General features: G+C 55.8%; 1 protein-coding gene across 2 annotated transcripts in view; it reads left to right on the forward strand.

The window, feature by feature from the left end:
- Nucleotides 1-12,477, forward strand: part of ATP4A (ATPase H+/K+ transporting subunit alpha) — a 75,114-nt gene that overhangs the window by 58,782 nt on the left and 3,855 nt on the right. The window contains exons 3-17 of one of the 2 annotated variants that reach the window (XM_032614446.1): nucleotides 2,857-2,997; nucleotides 3,106-3,165; nucleotides 3,879-4,082; nucleotides 5,256-5,369; nucleotides 5,608-5,860; nucleotides 6,130-6,398; nucleotides 7,085-7,283; nucleotides 7,652-7,761; nucleotides 7,848-7,982; nucleotides 8,485-8,677; nucleotides 9,723-9,898; nucleotides 10,378-10,514; nucleotides 10,600-10,750; nucleotides 10,846-11,014; nucleotides 11,106-11,260. In XM_032614446.1, coding sequence (XP_032470337.1) covers nucleotides 2,920-2,997; nucleotides 3,106-3,165; nucleotides 3,879-4,082; nucleotides 5,256-5,369; nucleotides 5,608-5,860; nucleotides 6,130-6,398; nucleotides 7,085-7,283; nucleotides 7,652-7,761; nucleotides 7,848-7,982; nucleotides 8,485-8,677; nucleotides 9,723-9,898; nucleotides 10,378-10,514; nucleotides 10,600-10,750; nucleotides 10,846-11,014; nucleotides 11,106-11,260 — 2,403 coding nt within the window. In that variant the 5' untranslated portion in view covers nucleotides 2,857-2,919. The remainder of the gene's footprint in view (nucleotides 1-2,856; nucleotides 2,998-3,105; nucleotides 3,166-3,878; nucleotides 4,083-5,255; nucleotides 5,370-5,607; nucleotides 5,861-6,129; nucleotides 6,399-7,084; nucleotides 7,284-7,651; nucleotides 7,762-7,847; nucleotides 7,983-8,484; nucleotides 8,678-9,722; nucleotides 9,899-10,377; nucleotides 10,515-10,599; nucleotides 10,751-10,845; nucleotides 11,015-11,105; nucleotides 11,261-12,477) is intronic. The other variant, XM_032614447.1, reaches the window with a different exon arrangement.

Raw genomic sequence — 12,477 nt, forward strand, 5'->3', positions numbered from 1 at the left:
TTATACAAAATAACGGAGATAGCTTCCAAAATGTCAAGGTCATGAAAGGCAAGGAAAGACTGGGGAAATGTCACAGGTTGGAGGAGACTAAGGAGCCAGGATGACTAAATGCAAAGCGTGGTCCTGGATTGGATCCTGGACCAAGAAAATGACAGGAGAGGAAAAAATGGGGAAATTCAAATAAATTCTCTAAGTTAGTTCATAATGTCATATCCATGTTAATTTCTTGAATTTGATCATTGGACTGTGGTTATGTAAGAGAGTGTCCTTATTCATAGAAGACACATGCCTAAGTATTTATGGATAAACAAGCATCCTGTCTCTAACTTACTCTCAAATGATTCAGCCAAAATCAATCTATCTATCTATCTATCTATCTATCTATCTATCTATATAGTACAGACGTGGTCAAGTTGTTAAATTTAGGTGAAGGGTAGGCAGGAGTTCATTTTACCATCCCTGTATCTTGTAGGTCTAAAATATTTAATATAAAGCATTGAAAATTAACATAACAAAACTAAGAAATGAGAAAAACAAATGAGACAGGGACCAGAGAAGGAGAGTCCCTGAGTTTTGACAGAGGTCTGCACAGTATCACAGGTCAGCCCTCTGCCTCCAGTGATGTTGCCTCGGTCTCTCCATCTGTGACTTAGGTTGTGGGTTTCCCTAGTCTGTGCAGGCATGACTGCATATCTGCCCCAGGCCCTGGACACAGCGAGGGGCACCAGATGAGTTCCCAATGACTGAGACTTCCTGAGGGCCTGGCCGGTGCTCCAAATTTGCTAGTGAATGTTCCCAACCACTCAAAGAGATAAATCCTGTTTCAATCCAGCAGTGACTATTGAGCATCTATTGTGTGTCTGAGAGCACTGTTCTGGGTGCTGTGTATACAGCAGCAAACACAACCAAGTCCTGGTCTTCCCTCTCATGGGACAAGATTGACACCAAACAAATGAGATACAATGTCAGGTTGGGATAAAGGGTGTGTGTAAACAGAGTGAGGGGATGGAGCCTGATGGGGATGCAGTATTATAACTGAGCACTCTCTGAAGAGGTGACATATGAGCTGAGACTTGGAGGTGAGAAAAAGCCATGCTGACATCTAAGGAAGAGGGTACCAGGCAGAAGGAACTGCAGGTGCAAAGGCCCTGGGGCAGGAATGACCTTGGCCTGTACAAAGCACAGCAAGGCCAGTGCCAATGGCTTGGCAGTAGAGACACCTGGGGCAGGTGAGCTGGGGCTAGAGCTTGCAGGAATGACTTTGGAGTTTATTCTGAGTGAGAGGGGAAGCCCTTGGAGGGTTGTAAGCAGAGAAGTAACACAAGCTGTTTTACACATGTGACTCAGAGAGAGAAGCCCCCAGTGAACGAGTGGACTCATTGTAAGGGCAGTGAGTGTGACTTCAGCCCTGCCTCCTCTCTTGGGGTTTCCTGCAGCTGGGTGGTGGTGGGGAGAGGCTCCAGCTGCTACCAGGTGACCTGCGCCAGAAGAGAAGGACATTGCCAAAGCAATTATCTTATCAGATCTACCCACACTTGCCCCTGGAGACACGTCCACCCTGTGAGGCCCAAGCATGAGAATATCAAGGACCTGCCATTCCACCAGGCCAGCCCCTCACGTCTGCCCATGGAGATCCCTGACTGGAGGGTTTCGAGGGGGTTCCCAGACCTCAAACCTGGCACTAAGCACCAAGTTCAAAAAGTCCTTTCCCTACTTTGCACCGTGGCTTCCCCACCTGGGCAGGTTGGGGTGGGGACAGGGGAATGATTGAGGGCTGTGATGGCTGTAGCCGGAGTGTGGCATGCCTCTGGGGTCCTCTGAGCCTCAGTTTCCCCCTCTGCACAATGGGCATAATAGTGCTGCCTTCACAGGGGTTTCTCGCAAGGACCCATGAGAACACATATGTGTAGTACCTGGCACGCGTCTGGCAGTGCTGCTCTGAGGTGTGAGTGTTTTCACTGATGGTACCATATGAGAGCCAGGCTCCGGGGTCAAACCTGGGCTGGAATCCTGTCCCCGATACTTAGTCATCGCAACCTTAGGCAAAGTCCTTGACCTCTCTGTGCCTCAGTTTCCCCATCTGTACAATGGGGGTTAATAAGAGAACGTAACTTTGCAGGGCTGTTGTGAGGAGCTAAGGAAGCATTCAAGCAAAGCACACAGGGCAGACCCAGCACTGAGCAAGTGCTCCCTGAACTGACAGCTATTACAGCGACTGCTGTGAGCACCCTCCCCCCCACCCCTCCTCCAGGTGTCTGGCGCCTGCTATGCGGCTTAGAAGAGGACACTCTGCAGCCAGTCTGCTTGGTTCTGAGTCCTGCCTCCCACGTCCTAGCTTGGGGACATGGGCAAGTGACTTCACCCCTCCGTGCCTCAGTCTCCCCATCTGTAAGGGGAGTGGGTAAGAATGGCACTCACCTCAAAGAGTAGTTGTGAGGTTAAATAAATTAATATGTGAAAGCCCTTAGCACAGTGCCAGGCACATAATGAGCACCGTATGTTTGCTAGTCCTCTTGTTAGTACAGCTGTTCGCAGTGGTTCCCTGATCTCAGTGACAGGTTGCGATGGGGTCCGGGCAGGTAGAGCAGCCCAGTAGGGGATGCCCACGCTGCCCGGGCCTGGAGGTCACCCCAAGGAGCCCCGTGATCAGCTGTAATCAGGTCCGCCCTGCTCCACCTCCTCTCTCCCTGGGTATATCAGGGCTGGTCCAGGTCCCAGGTTCCGTCTCCGGCAAAGGAGGGCGGCTGCACCGGCCACCATGGGGAAGGCAGTGAGTAGGGTCAGGGGTCGGGGGGTGGAGGTTGGAGGCAGGGGTTCCAGAGGGACCTGATGCCTTCCCCGTCTCCCAACCCCCAGGAGAATTACGAGCTGTACCAGGTAGAGCTGGGTCCTGGTCCCAGTGGGGACGTGGCAGCCAAGATGAGCAAGAAGAAGGCGGGCAGTGGAGGGGGCAAGAGGAAGGAGAAGCTGGAGAACATGAAGAAGGAGATGGAGATTGTGAGCAGAGGCCCCAGGGGGCCTGGTGGGGTGGGGGGCTGGGCGGGGCTGGGCAAGGGCAGGGGTGGGGACCCGCGAGGCAGTGAGTGTTGTGCCTCCTCCATGCAGAACGACCACCAGCTGTCAGTGCCCGAGCTGGAACAGAAATACCGGACCAGTGCGACCAGGGTGAGCTGGGGCAGAGGGAGGGGTGGGTACAGGGAAGAGGAGCCGGGGGTGGGGGGGAGAGAGGGAGGAGGGAGAGAGGGAGGGGGAGAGGGCAGGGGAGAGAGAGAGGGGGAGAGAGAGAGGGAGGGAGAGAAGGAGGGAGGGAGGGAGGGGAGAGAGAGAGGGAGGGAGGGGGAGAGAGACAGGGAGGGGGAGAGAGAGAGTTGGGGGGAGGGGGGGAGAGAGAGAGAGAGGGAGGGAGGGAGAGAGGGAGGGAGGGAGGGGGAGAGAGACAGGGAAGGGAGAGAGAGAGTTGGGGGGGGAGAGAGAGAGAGAGAGGGAGGGAGGGAGGGAGAGAGAGGGAGGGAGAGAGGGAGGGAGGGAGGGAGGGAGGGAGAGAGAGAGAGACAGAGAGAGACAGAGAGAGACAGAGAGAGAGAGAAACACATTAGAAAGGGCCAAACAGACCAAACAGAGAGAGAAGGTAAGAGAAGCAGATAAAAAGAGACAGAAGAGAGACAGAAACAGCAGGAAGAAAGACACTGAGAGAAAGGTGGGAGAGAAGAGAGAGACACAAAGAAGGGATGGGGAGAGGGGCGGCAACAAAGACGGAGAAAGAAAGGAAGAGGCGCAAGGCAAGGGGGGGCAGGGAGAGGGAGGCAGGGAAGGAGAGCTCTCACTGATGAGAGGAGAGTCCTTAGTGACCACCAAGACCCCACTCCTCCCGCCCCCAGGGCCTGTCTGCCAGCCTGGCCGCCGAGCTGCTGCTGCGGGACGGGCCCAACGCCCTGAGGCCGCCGCGGGGCACCCCCGAATATGTCAAGTTCGCCCGGCAGCTGGCGGGCGGTCTGCAGTGCCTCATGTGGGTGGCCGCTGCCATCTGCCTCATTGCCTTTGCCATCCAGGCCAGCGAGGGCGACCTCACCACGGACGACAATGTGAGTGGCGGGTGCTGGGGCCAGACATGGGACACAGGGACCTGGGGGACAGAGGACATTGAGCATGGGACTCAGAACACGAATGACATATGATGGGGATATAGAGAGATGGAAAACATCTCTAAGACATGGGTCATGGGGGCCAAAGGACATTGGGATATGATACAGACCCAAGGACATAGGTCATAGGGGACGCAGGGGAGACTGTGTCACAGAGATAGAGGACATAGGCAGGGATACAAAGACATAGACATGCAACACTTAAGATATGGGACTTGGGAAACAGAGGGCATGGGACAGGCCAAGGACAGAGGGCACAGGGGACACTGGGACTCACACATGGGGACACAAGGGCATGGGGACACAAGAGACATTAGACTCAGGACACAGTGCATGGAGAGACATAAGATATTAGACATGGGAGCACAGAGAAATAGAGAATAGTGAGATGTAGGACAAGAGGACATTGGATATATGACCGGGGTCAGGACAAGGGACATGGGGATGTAGGGACATGTGACATTGGACAGAGGCTTGAAAAGTCTTAGGACATGTGACACAGAATGGGGACTCAAGAGTACATAGACATGGGGAGACATCGGACATAGGCACCTGGAATTTGAGACATGGGACACTGGTCATGGAGGACACAGAAAACGAAGCATGAGATCTGCAGCACACGTGGAAATGGGGATGTGAGGGCACAGGAACTGTTGGAATAGGGGACACAGAGGATGGCACACAGATGATGAAAACACAGAATATGAACCTTGGAACACAGGGAATTTAGGATACGGGAACATGGGACAGAGGACTGTGGGGAACGCAAGACTTGGGGGGCACAGGAAAATGGAACACATACCACCAAGGTGCATGGTGACATGGGGCACAAGTCATAGGGTATGGGGCCACAGAACCAGAGGAAATGGGATGTATGGACACAGGGACATAAGACACAGAGAATACAGGGCAGTTGAATGTGGGATATGAAGAACATGGGGACAGGGACACAGGTCACAGGAAATAGTGCCTGAGGCTTCCTAGTAGAGTGGGGGAAAACCACAGAGGTGACCTTGGAGGAAAACTACCAGGGCACCAGAGAGCAGGCAGGTGGCCTCAGACAGGGAGTTTCCAGCCCCGAGTCATAACCCAGCCCCTCTCCACCTCTGCCAGCTGTACCTGGCCCTGGCCCTCATTGCTGTGGTTGTGGTCACTGGCTGCTTCGGCTACTATCAGGAGTTTAAGAGCACCAACATCATCGCCAGCTTCAAGAACCTCGTGCCCCAGGTGGGTCTCCAGCCCCTGGCCACTTGAGGTTCCCAGTCTCCACAGGGGCACTGGCAGTCTCCTGGCATCTCTCTGTGGCCCCTGCCATCAGGCCCAGCCCGCCCTTCATCCCTGGCCTCCATCTCTCCCCACAGGTCCTCACCTCTCCCCACTTTTCACCTCCCCGCCTCCCCACCGCATGCAGCAACTTCTACCCCCATTCCCTACCCCGCTCAACTCTGGTGCTCTTGCCCCACAGCAAGCAACGGTGATCCGAGATGGGGACAAGTTCCAGATCAACGCAGATCAGCTGGTGGTGGGCGACCTGGTGGAGATGAAAGGCGGGGATCGAGTGCCAGCCGACATCCGCATCCTGCAGGCCCAGGGCTGCAAGGTGGACAACTCCTCGCTGACTGGAGAGTCTGAGCCGCAGACCCGCTCGCCCGAGTGCACGCACGAGAGCCCCCTGGAGACCCGCAACATCGCCTTCTTCTCCACCATGTGCCTTGAGGGTCCGTGAGGTCCCCACCCACCCGCCCGGCTGACCACACTGCCTCCCCTGCCCCCTTCTGCTTCCTTCTGAGACACACTGCCTCTCTGTGTCGCGTGACTGCCAACTCTTCAGGTCACACCGCCTCTCTAGCTCCCGCTATTGCCACCCCTTCCCAGGTCACGCTGCCCCCGCTGCCTTCCATGACTGCCCCTCCTTTGGTTCACGCCGCTGTGCGCGCCCCCAGTGCTGCCCACCCGGCGCTGAGTCACCCCCTTGGCCCCCCTGCAGGCACCGCGCAGGGCCTGGTGGTGAGCACCGGCGACCGCACCATCATTGGGCGCATCGCATCACTGGCCTCGGGAGTAGAAAATGAGAAGACACCCATCGCTATCGAAATTGAACATTTTGTGGACATCATCGCAGGCCTGGCCATCCTCTTCGGTGCCACATTTTTCATAGTGGCCATGTGCATTGGCTACACCTTCCTGCGGGCCATGGTCTTCTTCATGGCCATTGTGGTAGCCTATGTGCCTGAGGGGCTGCTGGCCACTGTCACGGTGAGTTGGGGAAGCAGAAGAGCGGTGCAGTGAGCTGAGAGGCCTGTCCATCAGTCTGTTCGTTCATCTGGGCTTCCCTCCATCCTCTCCCTATCTGTCCATCTATCCATTTTGCTCCCATCCACCCACCCACCTTCCCGTCATCCATCCTCCCCCATCCATCCTCCCCCTAATCCATCCCCCCCCATCCCCATCTCTCCACTTATCCCATCCATTCAGGAAATACCCACCAGGGCTACTCTGGGCCATGTCCTGTGCCACATGCTGAGGACTCAGAGATGAACGGGCAGGGGCTTTGACAGGAGGAGGCTGAGGTCCAGTGTTGAAGGCTGTGGGTAGCCTTCAAGAGTCAGCACTCAGTCCAGGGCCAGCCCAAGGGGAGGCTCAGGAAATGTTAGTTTTCTCATTTTGATTGTGCTGTAAGAGAAATTATAGAATCTCAGCTAGGGCAGCTCAGAGCAGGGCCTGGCTACGTATATCTGGTGGACAGACTGGGGAGGCATCCCAAGTGGAAAGCACAGGCTGGACGAAAGCTTGGAGGCAAGAAAAAGCCTACTCTTTGCAGGGGGATGCTGCATAGGCAGTACTGTGGCTAGGGTAAAGGATCCCCGGTGCCGGGAGAGGAGGGAAGTGGCACTGGGAGCAAGGCCTGGTCCCCAAGCCTGCATTTCTCACCCTTCCCCCAGGTCTGCCTGTCCCTGACAGCCAAGCGGCTGGCCAGCAAGAACTGTGTAGTCAAGAACTTGGAAGCAGTGGAGACACTGGGCTCCACGTCAGTGATCTGCTCTGACAAGACGGGGACCCTCACTCAGAACCGCATGACTGTGTCCCATCTGTGGTTCGACAACCACATCCACTCGGCTGACACTACAGAAGACCAGTCAGGTGTGGGGGTGGGAGGAGACAGCAGCTGGGCAGGATCTGGTAGATGGTGGAGACCTAGGGGGGAGCTCTGCGGTTACTGAAGGGAGCCTGGGGAGGGCTTTGCATTAATGGATCTGATCAGGCGAAGGGCTGTGTCCTGGGTCTAGGGAGGGGGCTAAGCTGCAAGTCTGTGAAGGGTCTTGGTACCTATTGGGTCTCATGGGAGACGATACTGAGTCTGGAGAGAAAGCTCCGTCCTGGGGTATGAGGAGTTGTTTGGGTCCCACCCAGGTCTGGGGCGGGGATCCAGTCCTGATTCCGGGGGGCGGGGCTCGGTTCTGGTATGGGAGAGCTCCTTCGCGGCCCCAGCCTGGATGCCTGACCTCCAGGGCAGACGTTTGACCAGTCCTCGGAGACGTGGCGGGCGTTGTGCCGCGTGCTCACCCTGTGTAATCGTGCTGCCTTCAAGTCGGGCCAGGACGCAGTGCCCGTGCCCAAGGTGAGAGACGGGGCGCTCGGGGGAGGGGATCCCGGGAGCCTCCTGGTGCAGCCGGGAGCGCTCCTGACACCGGCCTGCGTTCCCAGCGCATCGTGATCGGGGACGCGTCGGAGACTGCGCTGCTCAAGTTCTCGGAGCTGACGCTGGGCAATGCCATGGGCTACCGCGAGCGCTTCCCCAAAGTCTGCGAGATCCCCTTCAACTCCACCAACAAGTTCCAGGTGTGCACCAGCCACGGCCGGCCCCGCCCACGGTCCAGTCCCTCCCACAACAAGCCCTGCCCACTGCAGGCCCCACCCACATTCAGGACTGGCCTGCGGCTGGACTTCACTCAGTCCCCTCCCTCTCCACAGGCAAACCCCACCCACATCTCCCGTCCCGCCCACAGCCAAACCCCACCGAGGTCCCGGGCGCTCCGCCCGCTCTCAGCTGTCAGGCCCTCGGTGGGGAGAACCTCCTAATCCAAATCCCGCTCCAGTCCAACTCCGACCCAAATTCTGCCCGTTCCCCACGCCCAGTCCCCTAACTAGGCCCCTAGGTCCGCCCCAATCCTCAGCCTCTACCAAGGACCTGCCCACCAAGCAAGCCCGTCACCCTTGGTCCCAGGCTGACCTTCCCAGGGCTATTCAGGCAGCGCTTGGGCGCCGTCAGCCCCGCCGTTCCCCAAGCCCCGCCCCTCCCTCTTGAGCTCGCCCACAACACCGCCTCCTCCTCCGCCCACAGTTGTCCATCCACACCCTGGAGGACCCGCGCGACCCGAGGCACGTGCTTGTAATGAAGGGGGCCCCAGAGCGCGTGCTGGAGCGCTGTAGCTCCATCCTCATCAAGGGCCAGGAGCTGCCGCTGGACGAGCAATGGCGCGAGGCCTTCCAGACTGCCTACCTCAGCCTGGGAGGCCTGGGCGAACGCGTCCTGGGTGAGACTCCCAAGCCAGGGTAGAGGTTAAACCCGCGTGCGAGGAGGCGCTAGCACGGAGCCTGCCCGACCTTCCCGGCCCAGCCCTGACCCTGACCTTTCCCATCATTGCTTGACAGTTGACCTGCCCCAGTCTACACGCTCAAATTTGACTTTCCCTATCTCAGTCCTGAACCCTGTCCTCAACGCCTACCTTGACCCAACCTCTCCCAACCTGTTCTCATGTATCCTGACCCAACCTGTGATCCCTTGATTTTCCCCAGCTCTTGCCCCAGCTGATGACCTGCCCTTGCTTTCTTTCACCTCTGCCTTTCAGCGTCCTCCTCTTGACCCTTTGACCTCCCCCCCCCCGACCCCCGCCAATTTTTGTCTCGACTCCTTAAACTTCCCTAACCCTTGCCTCAACTCCGGAAGACACAAACCTGTGGTCCAATTTCTGCATCTTCCACTTTACTTGGTGTGTGACCTCTGGCAAGAAACGTCCCTTCTCTAAACCTGTTTCATCATTTGCAAGATGAGGATGCTAGTAGCCTCACAGAGCGGTTGTGGGGATGGATTCAGATACAGTTGTCCCTCAGTATCTATGGGGATTGGTTCCAGGACACCCACCACACTCCCCCACACCCTCACCTGACAGATACCAAAATCTGCAGATGTGCAAATCCCTTATGTAAAATGGTGGAGTATTTGCATATAACCTATGCACTTCCTTCCATATACTTAAAATCGTCTCTAGATTACTTATAATGGCTAATACAATGTAAATGCTATGTAAGTAGCTGTCAGTGTGTGGCAAATTCAAGTTTTACTTTTTGGAATATTCTGGAATTTTTTCCAGAATATTTTTGATCCACAGTTGGTTAAGTCTGCGGATGTGGAACCTGTGGATACAGAGGGTTAACTGTAATGTGAATGAAGGATTCAGCACAGGGTCAGGCATCCATAGGTGCTTGGTGCAAGGCACCTGGTGATTTTACTCATCACCTGGCCTTGCTATGAAAGGGTTCACCCAGGACTCCTCTCTGACTTCCCTGTTTTCTGGTCAGGCTTCTGCCAGCTCTACCTGAGTGAGAAGGACTACCCGCATGGCTATGCCTTCGACGTGGAGGACATGAACTTTCCAACCAGTGGCCTGTGCTTTGCGGGACTCGTATCCATGATAGACCCACCCCGGGCCACCGTTCCTGATGCTGTGCTCAAGTGCCGCACAGCAGGCATCCGGGTATGCCCCTGGGGAGAGGACCAGGCAGGGGTGAGAACAGAGGATGGCAGTATTTGGGGATGAGGGGCCCTGTGACAGAAACCCACCCGAAAATGGCTTGAACCACAAAGGAATATATTGGTTCAAGAACTGAAAAGTTCTGGGGAACGAAGCTTCAGGTATAGCTGGATCCAGGAATTCAATGTCTTTAGGACATTTCTCCACGTCTCAGCTCTGCTCTTCTCTCTGCTGGCTTTATTCTCAAGCAGTTCTCCATTGTGGTGGACAGAGATGACCACCCTCCAGCAGCTCCAACTAACGTCCCACCTGTTTAGCGACCCCATTGAAAAAAGAATGTCTCTCTGACAGTTGTACCAGATTGGGTCACATGTTCATCTCTGAACCAATCACTATGGCTGGGGCTGGGGGATGTCCACTGGGGAGGACAGGGAGAGTGGGTTAATCTGAAGGGGTCAAGGGTCTGCTGGTTCCCCTTACAGGTGATCATGGTGACAGGTGACCACCCCATCACAGCCAAGGCCATTGCAGCCAGTGTGGGCATCATCTCAGAAGGCAGTGAGACAGTGGAGGACATTGCTTCCCGCCTCCGTGTGCCCGTGGAGCAGGTTAACCGGAAGTAAGCCCCCTTCAGCCTTCCTTGTGGTTCTTCCCACACCCCACAGAGACAGGCCCCAGCGATGCCCTCTCACTTCCCTCTCTAGGGATGCCCGCGCCTGTGTGATCAATGGCATGCAGCTGAAGGACATGGACCCGTCAGAGCTGGTCGAGGCACTGCGTACCCACCCTGAGATGGTGTTTGCTCGTACCAGCCCCCAGCAGAAGCTGGTGATTGTGGAGAGCTGCCAGCGACTGGTGCGACCCTGCTGATGAAGGCAGGCAGGTGGGCTTGGCTGGCCCTGGGCTGCCCTCTCACTGACCAACCTCCCACCTGTACCCACTGCCTGCAGGGTGCAATCGTGGCTGTGACGGGGGATGGTGTGAATGACTCCCCAGCCCTGAAGAAGGCAGACATTGGCGTGGCCATGGGCATTGCCGGCTCGGATGCTGCTAAAAATGCAGCCGACATGATCCTGCTGGATGACAACTTTGCCTCCATTGTGACAGGCGTGGAGCAGGGTCCGGGCCGGGTCAGAGATGGGGGCAGGCAGTGTGGGCACAGGAGGAAATGGGCTCTGAGGAGACTGAGGTGCCTGCTGTACTCCCACAGGCCGACTGATCTTTGACAACCTGAAAAAGTCCATCGCCTACACACTGACCAAGAACATCCCTGAACTGACGCCGTACCTTATTTACATCACCGTCAGCGTGCCCCTGCCCCTCGGGTGCATCACCATCCTCTTCATAGAACTCTGTACCGACATCGTGAGTCTACATGATGCCCCAGTGCCCCCCACCCACACAGTGCCCAGAGACATATGCCCACAGACAGGTGTGAGGGACAAGAGACCACCACGGAAAGTCTTGAACTCAGAGTGATACAGATGTGTGTGTACCAGACAGCCAGATGTGGACACACAGGCAGGCAGGAAGGTAGCCACGGACAGAATTACAGACGGGGACACGTAGGTGGACACTCAGATAGGCATGGACAGATTCATGGACACACATGGACTCAGATATGGACACTCAGACAAACAGAGATTTTACAGACACGGACATCTGGCCACACTTGGATCACAGACAGACATCCCTCAACAGACATGGACAGATAAGCAGCATCAGATAGACTCCAAGGCAGAGAGACAGAAAAGATCCTCAGGTCCAGCCACAAATGCAGCCAGGTGCATGGCCATGTCACGTCTTTATTCAACAGCACTTACATAATGTCTGCTCTGGGCCAGGCACACATTAATTACTTAATTTTGTCCTCATAACTACTCTATGAGATGAGCTTTATTTCTTTATCATACCCATTTTACTGATGAGCTAACTGAGGCTTAGACAGCTTGAGCGGCTTGCCCCAGGTCACACAGCTAATAAGTGGCACAGCAGGGATTCAAGCCCAGGTATTCAGGTACCCCAGAACCTCTGCCCTCAGTCAGTGCACTCTGCTACCACTCTGTGTCCACAAACAGATGGGGTGGGGGACAGGGAGGAGGACACATGTACACAGAGAGACAGAAGAGATTCAGAGATAGAGAGCGACAAAGAGAGATATAGAGACAGGAACACAGAGACAAAAAAGCAGAGGCACAGTCACAGAGAAAGAGACTGGAGATGGGGACAAAGAAATGAAGAAAGTAAGGGACAGAAAGAGCGCGCAACAGGGAAACAGGCTAAGACCAGAGGACCCCAGAGAAGAAACAGACAGAGAGGAGGACGGAGAGGAGGGGGGCCAAGAAAGGCAGAGACAGAGAACACCCAATAGCAGAGATAATGCAGATGCTCTGATGGAAACGGACACCAAGACAGATGGGCACACACATGTGGACTGGATATGCTGACATTCCTGACAAGGGCCAGCTGGACCCAGGCTGTCCAGGCAGGTGTGGCTGTGTGGTCACCGTGGGTCCTGCCTCCTAACCTCACTTCTGTCCCTGCCCACTGCAGCGGGGAGGGGGGCTCCAGATAGTCAGGGA

Source organism: Phocoena sinus, chromosome 19 (assembly GCF_008692025.1).
Source record: "Phocoena sinus isolate mPhoSin1 chromosome 19, mPhoSin1.pri, whole genome shotgun sequence".
Classification (NCBI taxonomy): domain Eukaryota; kingdom Metazoa; phylum Chordata; class Mammalia; order Artiodactyla; family Phocoenidae; genus Phocoena; species Phocoena sinus.